General features: G+C 39.5%; 1 protein-coding gene across 19 annotated transcripts in view; it reads right to left on the bottom strand.

The window, feature by feature from the left end:
* GTDC1 (glycosyltransferase like domain containing 1) overlaps window positions 1-17,501 on the bottom strand; it is a 342,121-nt gene that overhangs the window by 255,212 nt on the left and 69,408 nt on the right. The window contains exon 2 of one of the 19 annotated variants that reach the window (XM_080399701.1): window positions 1,455-1,541. The exons of the other annotated variants lie outside the window; for them this stretch is intronic. Coding sequence (XP_080255827.1) covers window positions 1,455-1,504 — 50 coding nt within the window. The 5' untranslated portion in view covers window positions 1,505-1,541. The remainder of the gene's footprint in view (window positions 1-1,454; window positions 1,542-17,501) is intronic. 19 annotated transcript variants of the gene reach the window in all.

Raw genomic sequence — 17,501 nt, forward strand, 5'->3', positions numbered from 1 at the left:
ACCTTATCAGAGCAGAACAAAAGCAAATCAGATTATCCCACTAGTGAAAAGTAGCCATTGCTGGAAGGTTTATGTAAGATGTATGGACTAACACTGCTCAAATTTATACTGCGATGGAGCAAGAAAACAGAAGCAAGAAAAAGAAAAGGACATAGTGTCTGAAGGCAACAAATTCACCACAGGTAAATATGCAGGACATAGTGATGGATGGTGAAAAGATTTTTTCAAAGAAAAAGGCTTGCAAAACTGATGTTCTACTCAATTAGGTAACATTTAAATAGCAGTATTTGTTGTTTTAAAGTCTGCAGATTCCTTTCATTGGGTATCTTGTCTGTCCAAGTCTGGAGAAAACTCAAACATGTCAAATGACTGGCATGAAAAATGCAATGTGCCCAAGAGGCTGCAGCAACACAAAGTCCTAAGACTACGCATAACAACACTACGATTCAATAGCAAATCTGAACAACAAACTTTGAGGACCATTACTTCATGTCATCCAGTGCCAGCCTGGATCCAGGATGACACAGCAGAGACAGACTGCATCATGGACATACGGACCTCCCTGCAGGCGAGACTGATGTATCCCACCGAAGGGGAATCAATGTCAGTGCAGCACAGACCCACCAAAATAAGAAGAGTTTCCCTTTAGAAGGATTTCTATGAATAGATGCTCAAATGAAAGAATGACAAGGTAAAACAATGGCTGGTTTTCCTCAATTTTAAAAAGTTTTCCTGACCTCAAATTTCTCCCAGTTTTCAGGTTTCCACATTGTAAATTTAAAACAACCGAAGCCCCAGTCACTTTGCAGAAAAACAGAGAAGATAAGCAGGGTCCTAGCAGACTGGTTAGGTTTTACATTTGAAGTCCCACAAAAATCCTGCTCTCCAAAGTATTTCACACTGTCTTTGTTGCTTTAAGCACCTTGCTATCTAAATGCTTTTTGTTTTTAAAAATGTGAAGACTATGGCTAAAAGGAACTTACGTTTTCTTAGCAAATGGATTTCACATTTTTCTAATAAAGCATGGCTCTGATTTCATCTCACACAATCTATAAACATCATCCTTTACAAAAATATTTTTATGGAAGCTCTCTGCTAATTTTCCCAAAAAAACTCCCAGTCCAGAGGATCAAACCAAAGCATAACTACTGCCTAAGAACGGGGACCTCAGGAAAAGCAGGATTCTTCCCAGAAAACTAATACAGTCCTCGAAAAAACTCAGACTGTCATAAAACCTGAGCAGCTGGCAACTCTGTCACCATGAAGTATCCATATGGAAGACCGAGATGTGTCAAACTACCCAAAACGAGTTTGGATAGTGCAGAAGATGGAATAAATAATTCAGTATCTTCAACACTTTCAACAGCAGGTAGTAGATATGCTACCTGCTTCTACAACGTGCCAAAATGTAACATGCGAGTGAGAGCGAACGAGAGAATGTGAGTATCTCCAACCTGTTTTCATGAGGATATTTTGCTCGAGGAACTTCTCTTTTTAGAGGCATATGATCCGTATCAGATGTTTGTCAGGAGCAGGCAGCACTACAGAACATTAGGAATAACTTAGTGATTTTAATAGATATTTGCAAAGTGCATAGTCCTTCATACAACACACACACACACATATATATAAAAATAAAAATGTATCTTAATCAAATATTAGGAAAGTGCAAATATTTATTTCTCCCAACTGCCCTTCACACCTCTATAATATTTGGTGCTGTGGCATACAGCAACTTGCCTGCCTTAATATGAACCTAGCAAACTGCTCGCTGCAGTCAGTGAACTGGCAATCAGAACTACTATTTAAATGTTTCTGCTCTGCGTTCACGCAATAGTTCTGCTATAAAACCCCACTGCGCTGTGTCAGTCTTCTTCCTTCCCTTCCTGTAGGAAACACTCACACGTTGGTGCATAAACATACATCATTTATACTTACAGAAGACAAAATGACAATTCTGTTTCCGGAGAAATTAAAACAAGGCTATTTAATGCTTAAGAGCCTCCAGACCTGTATTTGGAGGACCAAAGCCCAAATCACGTGGAGATATTTATCAGCCAGCACTTCACCAAAAACGCAGAGGCAGCAGAGAGCGCAGTACTCAAAGGCTTATCAATAAGGAAAATGTCAGTCTTTGCCTGTTACACATCATTCCCAGCCGCTACACTTTCTGATCAGAACTTTTTTTAACTCGGCCAAGCCCATACTCGCTACCAGATTTGAACGGTTACACCGAAAGGCCTGAAGGATTGACTGGAGTGAGATTTCAAAGAAATGAGATGCTCTCCTAAATTCAAAAGCTGCCAAACATATTTCATCAGACTTTCAAAAAATAATTGTTTTGTCTGTTCTGAATTAAGCTTTAAGTGCTTTAAGAGAGGTTTCCCTACAAACATGGCTGAAGATCACAAAGGAGAGCATTTGGATTGAATGCAACCCTTCAGTCATATATTTATTAAATAAAACTTGCATCATGCCTGGCATATACCATAAGCTGTTTTAATTCCATTTACATAGCAAGATTTTAAGTGCAACCTGTATCGATGTCCCATCGTTTTATTTCACCTGTTATCGTAACAGGTTTTTATTTATAATGCCACCAGTGAAAGAAAAGGAATATGAGGGTCACAGCTTTGCAGCTTGAGCAAGGCAGTCCGGAGCTCCTGCCACGGGACACGAGGGACCAACGCAACAAGAGGCATACAGGAGGGAGCTCAAAGAAAGAGAGACTATCCTAAACCTGGGAGAGAATTTGACAGTTCTGAAGCTTTTTGCCCATTTTTGTTCTCCAGCTCCTGGCTGAGAGTTTGTCAGGGTTAACAACTACACTAGTCATTTACAGTCACATTTGGGCAACTTTTACAACATGGATCCGTTCCCTGAGTAAGCCAAACAAACCCCAACACTGCAAAATGTTGAGATTTTCCCCAGCTGGAAAAATCCAATAATAAAATAATATATAATAATGCTTTTAGGCTTCCAGATATTTTACAAATTCTGTTTCCCAACACATCTCATACACAACTACTACATCCTGAAACTTCTAAATTCCCTTTATCATGAAATAAAGCATCCAGTGCTAAATATCCATTACTCCCCAGGCAGGTGCAAGAGAAATACGTGCCTCTCAGGTTGAAGTCATATGTTACAAAGTCAGAAGAATACACTAGATTCTTTCTAATCTTTAAGATTAGGAAACTGAGGCCAAAGTTTGCTTATCGAGGGCCACAAAGAGAATGAGGACCACAGTGTGAACTCAGGAGCCCAAGCCAGACTTGAAGATAAGCAAGTGTCACGGTTCAGTGATTTAATCAACTTGTACATGATCACGCCACTGTTATATCTTAGGGACCCTGCTCACCACAGTATCTGACAGATGTCTCAAAATAAAATGTTATCTTCGTGAGACTGTACATAGCAATTGCAGATATATTTTCAGGCACAGATAGGACATGTATATGCACATATGTTCACATGCCTGCACACACAGATATACGACACACATACATAACACGCATCTATCCTATACCCACATATATTTTCTGCACTTCTGTCAAATTCCACCATAAAAACGTGAAGCATTCTGAATTAAGCTATTTAAACTGTGGCCAGGAAAATTGTTGACAACAGCTTATTTGTTACTGGGAAAAGATTGTGCATCTCTGCATCACAGAAAGCTAAAAATCTGTTCAAGGTGGCTGGCCAACAAGCTTTCCTATCTGCAGAAACGGAGCTTAGTGAAAGAGTTTTGGTCAAGGTCTCCAAATAACACCATTTTTCCAGCAGTGCCTTTGGACTGCACGTAAAACCTTCCAGGGGCTCCTGCAAAGGAAACCTTATTCAAGCCATTTGTCAAGATGACCGGAGATGTTCTTTCGAAAGTATTTCCAAAAAGGTTTTGGAGCACTGGTAGCTGTACAGTCATATGGGATTAATTTTCTGTATATATCTCTATATATTGCTGGAAGAAACAAATTAACTTTAAAATTCAAAAATCTTTATACAGCCCTGTGCTCTTAGGTACAAATATTTAAGTAATCTTTACTTCCTGTCAAACACTGAAATGGATATTAAATTACATTAAATTATATTAGATAGAAGTAGTAAAATTTCTTTTCTGCTCTCTCTGTTAGCCCCTGCACTTTGGTATTTCTTGCACTGCATAGAAAAGATGAATTAATATTATCTGTGATTTAAATTCCTGCTTCCACTAAAACATTAGGCATGTGCTGGATGTATACACACATGACCAGAAGCCTGTGCCAGAAGCTCCTGGATGTCCCCCGTAAGGGATGGCTCCACAAACTGGCTCAGGAAAACTATTTATTTACTATGTTCCTTTTCCCCGGCATCTTGCGATGATTTCAGGGTGCCATCCTTTCACTCACCTTTATTTCTTTGCTTAAAAATAAATGAATAAACAAACAAACCATAGAGAAGGAATTTAACCATTCCAGCCCCAGCTGAACCCCAAACCCCTCCACGAAGCCCCCTGAGCACCAGCTGTGTGCGGGAGCTGCTCTAACCTGCAAGCACACCGTGAGGGTGAAATGCTCCTCTTGACTTCAAATACAAAATTAAAGAATATAGTTAGTGCTTAAAAGAAAGGGGAAGGGGGAGGGAAAAAAAAAACAACAAATGAACAACAAGACGGGAAATCTCCCTCTCTCCTTCTGATGCAGAGCCTGTGGACTGATTTGATAGGAAAGAAACAATCTGGTAGATAAAGTATAAAAAAATAATTTCTTCCTTCTGTCTTGCTCCTGTGTATTAGCAGAAAAGACAAAATCAAGGAGGAGCAAGGCACTAGTGACAAAATATCAAGCCAAAAATCACATCCATCAGGGTGATACAGTGCAGCACGCTGACCGGTCCCACTGAAGACCTCCTTAGGGCTACTGTTTCAAGTAAAAATTAAACAAGATGACACAGAAACAGTTCAAGATTGACATTTTCCAGCTTTGTGTCATGTTACATTATCTGAATGAATCTCAACTTTTAAAAACATCCAAACACCAAAGAGAAGTGAACGAGGGCTGTAAAAAAGAAAACAAAAAAAACCCCACCACTCATAAGAAGTAAGACTCCTGCTAGAAGCAGAACAGCCACCCATGTTGAGTATTACCAAAGTTAAGAATAAGTAGCAATGTCTTCAAGGGTATACCATTCACTCTCTTTTTATTGCAAAATTAATATGAAAAGTGCTCTAATATTCTATTGGCAATTTTTATTGACTTTACTCAGGTTATACCTAACGGGTCTTTGCACACCCATCCCACAGGATCTGCTGGATGAAGCCCAGGGCTCCTACCACATCTGCTCCCCCAACCACACCACCTTCGATGTTCAGAGTTGCACCAGGTAGTGAGGGCTCAGCTTTACTGCAAAGTTACAGCCCCGAAACTACAGAAAGACCTCTTCAGAAGTACGGGAAAAAAATAAACAAGGTTTTTTCCTAAGTTACCAGAGACATTTGAAGCAGCAAGCACTCAACTTTCCTCTCCTCTCCACTCAACAGCACTTACAGAAAGCCTGTTCTTAACCCTTCCGTACAGGCAAAATTCCGTTTTATCTTCCATTTATTTTCATATTTATCTGAAAGGCAGAGAAGAGTTGGGCTTTTACAGACAACACACACATACGGGCCTTTTTTTGCAGCGCAAGAGCCTGTGGTCCACTTTCACCAACATGAACGCACACCTGAATTTCTACAAAAACAGCCATTTCGCCCTTCTGATTTAAGTATGGCATATATTTAATGTAATGTTCATCTATACATGTCCTCACTGTTTAAGAACTCTGCGCAGGTGTTATTAATAAAATAAATTTATTTTTAAAAAGGATGCTATTCTATAAGCTTTGAAGCTCACACATAGTCTAACTTAACCCAGCTTGGGCTCATCTGGTCTTTAAATGACTTCTTTCATGTGGTCAGCCCACGAGCCATACGTACTGCTGCTCAATCACGCCACTGTACATCGTCAGCGTGAGGATGATTTGCATGATTTGCATTTCCTGTACCGCGTGAGCTTCAATGAGCTCTAAGCATCACGTACAAAAGAAACCACTGCCAAGTAATGCAAAGATTTTAGTTAAACCAGATGAGACTATTTTAGTCAGGCTGCCAATACTGGGGGGAAAAAAAAAAGTCTCAGGGATATCCTGTTAAATAAGGATTTATTTGGAGGGAATCTGATCCTTAGATTCATACCCTTACTTTTAAAATATAAAAGTTGCATGAATACCTTAATAAACATGGCCCAGCAGAAAATAATTCAGCAAGAACATTTTTTTCCCCCCAGTGTTCCTTAGATTTTGGCACCATGCTATGTCAGTAATTTATTTATTTAATAGTATGTAAATGGGCTCTGATTACATTACTTTTCCTACTGTATAAAACTAAATCTAATTAAACCAAATTCACTGATTGTTGGTTAAAACTTCTCCCTATGAAAAATCTTTTATCACAAATGATCAATAAAAGTTGTTGGACAAATAACTGTGATAGAAACAGCATTACAGTGGGCTTCAATGAATAAGTACTAAAGTAAAAAAAAAAAAAAAAAAAAAAAGTACCAGAGCCTCGCTGTCATGAAAAACAGAGACAGATGGGGAGACAGACCTATATGATGCTACAAATAGATGAATATCTTGCAAGGATTTCAACAAATGTTATAAGACCTAGTCAAAATTTGAAAAACTACAGATTTGCTTGTGCTGCTGTACTGAAGTTCACCTGAAATCTAATCCGTAATATAATCATAATATATATTATCAGTTTCAAAACTAACAATGCATATACAGGGCATCCTTAAACCTTTATAAGACCTTTTCTAGATAATGTCACAGTTAATAATGTCATTTAGTACAAACCCTGTGTTAATAAAACAAAAAAGATGAAGAAAATTTGCTTTCCTAGCTACTTTGGAGATGAGATGTATCCTGTTCCCAACTTAAAAACAAAAGGTATGCACATAAACTTTGTGAGAAATACTGTATTTTATAGTAAGTCTCTCTTTAAAATGGCAGACAAGTTCAGAGACTGGAAAGATTAATAAATAATAACACACTGATACAGTGAACTGCATGTGATGAGCTACAGGGCGTACATCACGTATGCCTGATAGCAACCCAAGACAGTCTGTTCGAGCACTCAAGGAATCTGCATATAATCACGCTTAATAAAAACCACAGAAAACTCCCATTGCTGTTGCTTCCATAGGACGATTGGGTTTAGAAAATTAAGTGGCGCCTTCATCTTCTCGGCATAATTCAAACGTAACCAAAGAGAAGTGGAAGAAACTGTAACCGAAGGGTTAAATTCTGCCTTGAATACAAACATTCCACTTCCTCCATTGTTGTCTGCAAATACACAGTCAAGAAGCAACATTTAATCACAACACATACTTTCTATATTGTGACTGTAAGATTTAGCAATCGAAATGGCTACCACAATAAAAATGCATTCTGTCACTTTTCCACTTAGAGATCCCCTGTAAAATGCTCTTATTTAAAGGTCAGCTAATTTTATTATGCAAAGTAACTAATAACCTTTATTAATTCTTAGGCTCGCAGTTTTCTAGCACATCAACCATATAAATAATAGACTGAAGGAAGATACAATACAAACCAAGCTCTTGAATACAGTCTCTACCGTATTGGCAAAAATCTGTGTTTGCAATAGACAAAAGAGAGCATTAGATATTTAATATATGTTTTTTGCTCTGGAAATTATGAAAGCATGTATAGACGGAGCTTTTTAAAAAGCCAGGCTGCCGGTCCTCCCCCATGCTCCCAGATGCTGAGACCAGTGAACGAGGTGCTAAGTCCTCTAATATCCAAGCACAACCAATACTCCTGAATGTTATACAGCACTTTTTTTTTTTAAAGTCATTTCCTAAATTTGCAGGACATCCACAATACTGGAGCAGATAACTATAAATTTTGCTCACAAACTTTTCTGCTGTCATTAATATAATGGCTGAACAACATGAAAATATCAGAGTGAAAAATACAAGTATTTCTATTTTAGCCTCATGACACGTCTTGTACAGAAAGTATTATTAATGTTGCACACTATATAAAAATGATACAACAGTATCCACTGTTTTATTAAGCATTTTTGTTTAAGTAGATCAGAATGCAGCATTATTCATGTTCAGCCTTTCCGAGCACACTGCATTGGGTGAGATTCTTCCTAAGAAGCATTGCTACGCTTGAACCTAAAGATAGATAGCTATTTTTAGGTATTTAATCACATGAGGAAAAGACACAGTTTGTATCAGTCTTCTTTAATTTACAAAATAATTCCATAATGCACCCTGCGCGAATATCATCAAAATCCCTGGCACACAACCTCCGGGCTCACGCACCGCGAGTTGCGCGCCGGCTGCAAGTGGAAGCAAAATAGGTTTTAAAAGATTCCAGCAACAATAGTCTTGTGACTAAATCAGAAACAGAAGCAGAAGTCATGAGCCAAACAGATACCTATCGGTTTCCTTGGGCTTAATCTGATTAAAACATGGCTCTCAAAAATGTTAAATAGAATGCCACGTCAGAGAGCAGGCAAATGATAAAAATAGTTCATGACAGGAAATCATTATTAACCCAGCATTACTAGTGTATCTGTTATGGAAATTTCCCTGTAATTTTTCAAGGTTTCCCCTTATGCTTTTTCTTGAGTTATCTACTACATTTCTCCCCCCCTACCTCAATGGCATGTAAGTTTGAGATGTAAAAAGAAAATTATCACTGCAATTTTCCAACTATACTCTGCTCAATACCATCTCAAGTGTGTCATACATCATCTTGTCACTCACTTTAACAAGAAATCACAGAATATGCAGAGGTAGAAAATAATCCAAAATGGGGAAGAGCCACTAAGGCAACAGCACATTCATATGCCATCGGGGGGGGGGGGGGGGGGGGGGGGGGGCGGGCAGAGGGGATAAATTTAATCTTAATTTCAAGGACTTCCATAATGAAAGCATCTTAAAAATATTTAAGCCGGGGGCTGGGGAAGGGGGGGGGGGGGGGGGGGGGAGGTTCCTATGAAAAGATGCTGGGAATGACATTAGAGCTATTCTAGAGTCCACCAACCAAAATGAGAAGAACAGAACTTTTGATAATACACTATTGCAGATCAACCTTAAGGCTTTTTAAAGCATTACACAAACAAAATAGAATTCATCACCCTAAAAAAAACCCAACAAAAACATATTACTACTATCCTTCCTACTACTACCACCCCTCTAACCACCATCCTCTGGACTCTCGTGCCTTTAGAGCACTCCATAAAATACAACCTCGACTTGCAGCACCCTGCCTTTAGTTACATAATCCAGAAAAACCTCTTACAAAAAACCCAACCAACCAAAAAAATAAACACACAAAATACTTCTACAAGGTCTTATCTTAGAAGGCTAACTCCAAATACTAAAAATCTATTTTGGCATATTGAAGAGGCTTCAACAAACGTTAACAGCCACCCCCCAAAAAAACCCTGATTTATTTTTAAAGTGTCACTGGTGGGGAAAAAACCCACCATCAATCAAATTAGCTGTCTTTTCATTGAAAAGAGACATTTCATCTCTTAATGATGATTCAGGCTTCTCTGAAGAAAAGTGACAGTTTAGCTGACCGTTGATGCTCTGGCTTTCCACCAGGCCACCCAACGCCCCTCCTGTACCACCTCCCGTCCTCCCGCCAGCCCCTTCGCCATGGCACATGGACACTCAAACACCAGCAGGTTTTCACATTTTAAGTCAAACGCTGAATTCTTTGCCACTGGCACATCGTAAGACAAACACATGATGTGGGGAAACAAAGAGGTACTTCACAGAGAAACATCTAGACAGAAGTAGGACTGGTTCTTTAATCAAACTCCAGCTACTGCCCACCTAAAATCCAAGGGTGACAATCACAGGCATAATGACAATTTTTAAAGACAGTCACCATATGCTTTGCAAGTGTTTTCTAAGGTCTTCTTGATTTTTGTCCTGGATGTTGGCATATTCACCCCACAACAGCCGAGCTATATCAGACTCGGCATGAAAGGGAACATGCATCCTATTTACAGCAGTGCTTAAACATCATTCCATAAAGAGTTGTCCAAGACCACTCACATCTATTCTTCTTAATATTCCTCCCACATTAAGAAATTATTATCTGATACAGGCAGTAATCAGCTCATGGTCTAACTACAGTCATCCTCCTTGACAAAGCAGGGAAAAAAACACCCAACTGTGAAGTCAAGGTTCAAAACATCCACATTTATTGAGATCAGCACAAATTTATTTAGATCTCAACGCAACAAGACCGAGTGCTATCTCTTGACACAGAAAGGCCTGTCTGCCGGTATTTTTGCAGTGGGTCTCTACCGGGACACATGCAACGTCACAGCAAAGGGGACACAGCCTGGGATGCCAGCAGAAAAGCTGGTGACACTTAAAGCAGAACTAGTTTTACGTTAAGTTTTGCCATGCCGGAACATGGTGAAGCAGAAAATTCATGCTGTCCTGCCACCAGAATTAAATAACTTCTGAAATAACAATTGAGAAATATGGACTAATAGTTTATTAATTTACTACAGTATTAATAATAGCAGTACTAATATTAAGCACAGGCCACAAGACAGTGCCAAGCATGCCCACCCAGGGGATGACTGAAGGGGCAGTGTTCAAGCATGCGCCACCAGCCACCCGGATCAATGCAAACTTGTTCACAACGTGCCTTTTCTCATTTCATACCCCCTCTCAGACCCATTTTCTCTATATTACCCCAGGAAATGAGATGTGCAGGGGCAAAAATGCACAGGCATTTCTGTGGTTCTTAGGAGCAAAAATATGTATGTGAAGTTATACAGAGGGCCAGAACACCTCCGATGGCTGAAGGCTAAATGAGTCATCCACTTCAGAAGAATGACCAGTAATTAAACAAGAATCTGTAAAGCTGTTAAGTGCAAGTATCAATTTCAAACTATGACACTGAAGGGGGAGAAGCTTCCCATGCACTGAAACCATCGATCTCTCATACAGTGGAGTCGCCTGCAAAATAACCTCTCACCTAAGGAAATTCTTCTCCTTAGGAAGCCAAACAAAAACAATCTAAAATATTTATTGCCATAAATTTCATCCCTGTTCCATAAACCGCTTAAGAGACATGACATCATGCTAACTACCTAGACCCGTCTGGTTGATAATAGTCCCAGATTTCAGGCTGAAGACTAAACTGCAGCAGCATGGAGGGGTGTGAATCCACAGGTCATCACAGCTGTGGCACACAAATCTCACTCGCCAAAGCCAGAGCTGACACTCCAGCAATTATAGAAGGTCTGGTGGTGGCAGAGGCTGACACCACAAAGAACAATCCTTGCAGTATTTTTGTCTTCTTTTGAGCCTCCTTGGAGTGGAAGTAGGAAGGCTTTCCTTTAAGTGGGGACCAGACCCAATTGCTCCATCCTCCTGTTCCTGCACCCACAGCTCTCCTTTCATATAGTACCAAGTCTGTATCTCCTGGGCGTATTTCCCGAGGCGTTAACAAAATAATTAGCGAGCCTCCTGCCCTGATGGGACATTCTGTCCGTTTTCTATCAACACAGCAAGCTGCATCTCCCTTAGCTCCACGGTTTCTTCCACTAGACCTGTAGCTATATGATCTGAAGCCTTTTCATGCTTTGCTGAAGTCCATGTATACAGCCCGTTTCTAAAGCTTTTCTAGAAGTATTTCTCCACTTTCCCCTTTCTAGACCCTTACACCACCAAGTGCCAAGCACCTGGCAACCCAATATTCGCCCATCAGGCTGCAGACACGATTCTGAATCGTCTTGACTCAGGTTGTGACAAGAAAGGATCCCCAAACGCACTGTTCCCTGCTTCTGCAGGAGGGAGCAGATGGCCAACTTCCAGATGGCCGCCAACCTCTTCTCACAGATTTCAACATCTGTATCTTGAATTCCATCTCAGAGGATGGTCCTGAGACAGACTGCAGGTCACTGCCCACAGCTCCTGGCTACACGGCTTATCCACAAGCCAAAACATTTTGCAAAATGCAGAATGACAAGCCTGAAAAAAAAGGTTAAGATTAATTAAAGTTAGCAACAGGGCATAGCTGAAAAAGTCAAAAAAAGTTCAAAAGTAGATGTTAGTGAAGGAGAAATCCATCTTAAATGTATTTTAAGGGTATCTCAAATCAGGCTTTTTCTCAACCAGCCACAAACATCCCTTGCTTTCCACATGACACCTTGTAAAGCAAGGACATGCCTCAGTGCCGGTTCATTTGTACCTAACAGGAATTAAAGATGCAAACCATGAAAACCCAATCAACCCCAATGCTTTTGTTTGCAGGTCACCCCACAGCTAAGAACAGGCTTACTTTTCAGCTTCCAGATCAAGAGTCCAGCACTCCAAGACCACTCACAAATGGGTCAGATCCAGCTTCAAATGCAATAAACTTCCCAAGATTCACTGAAACAGTGGTCAGCCTAAAGTAGCCAAAGAGTAATTTGTGAGATTTGTGGACCATCTAAGTGTAATTTTAATGCAACCACAAATTATAATGTTTCTTCATATGAATTTAATCCAACTCCTCTTTGGGGCAGTTATAAAGCTTTAAATCTACCAACAGGAAGGTAACAAAACAATTTTGACTGCCACAGTAAGAAGCTGGTATGAATTAATGATTCCACCAATTTTACAGCATATATTCTCCTGTATATTTAAGAGATTCAAAAAGTAAAATGTTACTGCATTCTTATTCCGAGTGCACAATCACCTCAAAAAAAACTATTTGGAGACATTTAAAAGAAAAAAGTATTCTACAATAGCAAAAGTGAGTATAACGCATTTCAAAATCCATTAAAATATAAACTTCTGGTTACAGGCGCAACAATCTGCCTAATTAGTTTTTCCTAATTAGCAGGATGCTCTAACCTCTTTAATAAGACTTCTGTGGACAGAATGTTCCATATTGGTTATCCATCTGAGGAAAAAAACTAAACAAATACTTCTGAAGTACAGCTAATAGAACAAGCGTGGTTGGGCTTCATGGTCAGAAGGATGCTCTGGCATGTAATGCTGGCAATCTGCAGAAGCATGGAATATTCTACCTTAAATACGCCACCACTCACACGACAAACCCCTCCATATTTTAAAGGCAAAATTAAAGATATTACATATGACAGTTAACAAAGTTACAGCTTTAAATTCCACAGCATGTGCTGGGAGGGGAAAAAAAAACCCCAAAAAACAAAAACAGAACAACAACTACAACAACAAAAACACAACAAAAAAACACCCCAACACCCCCATATGTAAGGACCAAAATGCACTGTGGAAAGTGAGCTAAAGAGCTAATGGGAAGGCAAATACCACAGCGATGCTGTAAGAACCCGGAGCGTGGCTGCGCAGTTGTTTTCCTCCACTGCAAAGCATTTGCTTCACGTGCACAGCTTTTGTACCTTCCTCTTCATGATTCAGAGCCTTAGTGTGTACCTAGCAATTAACAGGTAACAATATTATCTCCAAATCCCATCTTATCCAATAAACCAAACCAAACTCTAATTATTCCTATACATCGATCGTGTAATTCAAAGGCTATCGGTTAAGAGAAACGCAGAGCCCCAGCAACATCTGTGGTCAGAGGCAGATGCTCAAGATAAAGAAAATTCAGGCCCCTGTTTTATTATGAGTTGCAGAGCAGCTGCCGTGCTTCATCTCAACAGCTGAAACATCCTTAATACCGCTTAAAATTGCAGGAAGCACACAAGTGCCTCCCGCTCCCTCCCTGTCACCCGCTCATTCACCCCGCTCGCTCAGACGCACTAGCTCCACCCACGCTCCCACCGCAGCGGCCTCATCACCCACCGACGCATCTCTTGAAAGCACAGGAAAACTACTATATCCCTCACTTTTTCCCAATCAATAGCTAAGAAAACTGAAGAGCCACGTGCAAAACAATCCAAGAACTGAGACACCATAAATATTGCCTTCAAACATGCCTGAACCCCAGAGGCCCCCCTACAAACCAGTGTCAATGACCTTCCGTACAACTGTTAACACTGGAAATTAGTACTTTAAAAGTATAGATGCTTACTTTTTAATACTGGACATATACTATTCCACTTATCATAACATAGCATGGCATATTCAAATCTAGACCTTTTTCTATTTTGATATGCAAAAATATATATATTTTCAGTCTATTTACACCAGAAGGAGTATGAATTCAATGCAAGACCACTACCTAGGTTCTCTGCTCGATGTAAAACAAAAAAAAAAAAAAAAAAAAAAAAAAAGAAAAAAACAGGAAAAAAAAAAGAAAAAAACAGGAAAAAAAAGGAAAAAAAAAATGCTAGGTGTTATCATTTCCAACTCCTGACGCTCTTTTGAATAATTAAGTTAGACTGGTTTTCCAGAGTCTTTTCCGGAAACTATTCTTTTCTGAATCTCCTCCCTATCACCTCTGCCTAGAGAACTTCCATCATCTTGGGGAAGAGCCGAGATCTGTGTTGAAAGCACTTCAGACCTGAATGCTTCAACAGCAACACAACCCACTGAAGACCGATTCCAAGTCAGCTTGGACCTACAAGATCCTTTGGAAGGCCGGCACCAAACCTCGCAGGAGTGAGCACTACTGCAAACCCGCCTCCACCTGTATAGCCCTGAGTAGATGATAATGCAACAGTCTAGAGTAGATAGCGCTGAGGATGCTGTAGCCAAGTCCTCTTCCACACAGGTCTCTCGACTCGTATCTGGAAGACACCACCTAAAGCCATCATTAAACACAACGGTCGATTGACTCTGGACAGCTGAACGTCTCTTCCACCCAGAACCCTGGAGTTTTGTGAAAGTAATGGAGAGAAAAGGCAAGACCAGCAGGGTCAGCAGGCGTCTTCTATGATACAAGAGGAGGTATGAAGTCACTACTTGCTCCTGGGATAACTGAGAGTCAGAGATACCAAGAGATGTGTAACACCCGATGGTGAAGCTGGGCTAACTCAAGTTACTCCCAAAGCACCTACCTAACTTATTTTTCCACCCAATTTGATAGCGCACAGCTAAGACTCAGATGGAACAATAATTCAGAACCAACTTTACAATGAAGAAAGCAAAAAGAGGTAATCTAAGGGCCAAAGTTCAAACACGAATAAACAACAAAAAGGTCAGTCTACTACTAAAAAACAAAAAACTTCAAAAACTTGCCAAATATGACAAAATAGGTTGTTCGCAGCAAACCCCTGCAACCCATCCAGTCAAAGCCTTCATGCCCCTCCATCCACCACCACCCAACACGAGCCCAAGCCTGTGTCAAGATGAATGGAGCATCCTTGAAGGAAAACAGGCTAGAAGCACACATTCCTTTTTTTGTCAATGGCTACAAGGCAGGCAGAAGCTATGCCTCGCACTGTAAACACCATCATGTAGGGCACTTCAGTACTTCTCTCAGAAATAACACCTAATTTTGGCTCATCTACAATTTATTACAGTACACCTATAGCAAAAGAAAAATCTTCTAAGTTAATTTAGGATTCATTTCACTCTAAAAAATAAAATAAAAGATAACTCCTTTGTTACAATTCCCCTTGAAATTCATCTCCTGTTCTTGCACAGCTTTACTATCTTTAGCATTATTTCTCCAAATTCGTTTGGCATATAAAATTTTTAGCTGTTATGTTTCTAATAAAATTGATTACCAGGAAATTTCTGCATAAAAATAATTCAAAATAATTCTATTCCTTAGGGTTTAAACATAGAGATGTCGCTATGCATGGTAACTGTCCCATGTTTAGTGAGTTACAACTATTCTGTCACAAGTAGGAAATGCATTTTGCTCACAAAAGCCAAAGGCACTATCAAACCTGCAGCAATCTGCAGAACAGTAGGAAAAAAATGCCTGCTACTAGATAACGGTCCCATTTATCATTCTTAAATTCCATCTTTAATTAAAAATGGGATATTCTTTTACATAAATAAAAAATTGCAGATGTTCTCAAATTACTCCTCTTCAATTTTTTTAATTCTTCCATATATAATATACATAGTATGAAAGGTGTTCAAAAATTTCTTCATATTACGTAATACTTAATTCCATAAAGATTTTTCCATATTCTAAACAGACACACATCTTCATTACATGCAAAATATGCCATGTTAAAAAATATTATCAGTCTTAAAGAAAACACAAGTTAACATAACTCATAGTAGGAATAGTAATTAACTGCAACAAAAATCTGAAATAAATTTTCTAGTGTTTTATCTGTAACAGTCCATACCTTTTTTAAAACCATTTGATAAATCATTGAAAAATTTAAGTAGTTACACAGGTTTTTCTCACACCAGTTTTACATCAGGGCCACTCTAGATACATCTTTCCTCATAATTATTAGAAATAATATTGTTAACAGGTATAAATTCTTCCAGTCTTCTGCAAAAATGAAATCGCTTCTATACTTTTGATGTTGTGTCCACTGCTGTTTCCCTCGTTCTTTTTTCAGGTTGCTATTAGACTGACATATAAGCTCCAGTGTGCAACAAGTAAAATGGAAATTAAGGAGACCTAAAACGAAAAATAATTAACAAGTAGGCAAGGTTATAAACATAAACAATAAAAAAAAATGCTTTGAAACAGAAAGCATTCTTTAAAATGACTGTGTCCACTGGACCATCAGAGTATATGTGCAGGAGGAAGGGAGGAAAAGACAGGGACAAAGGACAGAGGCAAGGAAGGGAAAATATTGTTCAAGGGAATAAGGGGTTTGCAAAAATCATTATAGAATGATGGACAAAAAAAAGCCTTTTGATTGCTTTGTATTTGTCAAAGATATTCAAATGAATAGACATAATTTACACAGATTCTCAATTTCTTTTTTTGAAGGGAGGGTAAATTAATCATCATAACGATTCAAAGCATAGCAGTAACAGGTATCATTCCCAAGTACCATGGGCTGAGTGAATGTAATGGGGAAGAGGAGGAAGAAATACATGATCAAACTGTGGTTTGAGGGAGTCAGAAGTCCATCTTAAATTAGACATTTTCCGTTCACACCGTAAACTGGCATATAGATTGTAATCAAACTACAGCCTAGGTATATGTTGCATGTTTAGGGAACAAACCACATCACAATGCACAAACCCAAGTATTTTACGCGTCCATTTAGATTAGCAGCTCAGTTTGACACCAAAGAGCATTTACAAAGCAAGCATCCATCTCACACCACGTGCCTCAGCTCACACCAGTGGTCTCCAAGGTTATGAGCTGGAGCTTTAGATGAAACCACACCAGGTGGTGATGCTCCTGGAGAGCATTTACTGGACTCCAGCCTCGTCTTACAGGCATCCAGCCCATAAGAACCAGGCTATGCTAGTTTGAAGCAAAAACCCCTGAAATAACGTGCTGTGTGGACGTTGGACTGGGAGCACCACTTCACTCTGCCACCTCTCCACAACCCTATCAAGCTGTGCTGCTTGTCAACAGGCACCACCTGCCCACAGGGTCACGTGCCC

The sequence above is a fragment of the Falco punctatus genome (genome assembly GCF_963210335.1).
Source record: "Falco punctatus genome assembly, chromosome: 8".
NCBI classification, from domain to species: domain Eukaryota; kingdom Metazoa; phylum Chordata; class Aves; order Falconiformes; family Falconidae; genus Falco; species Falco punctatus.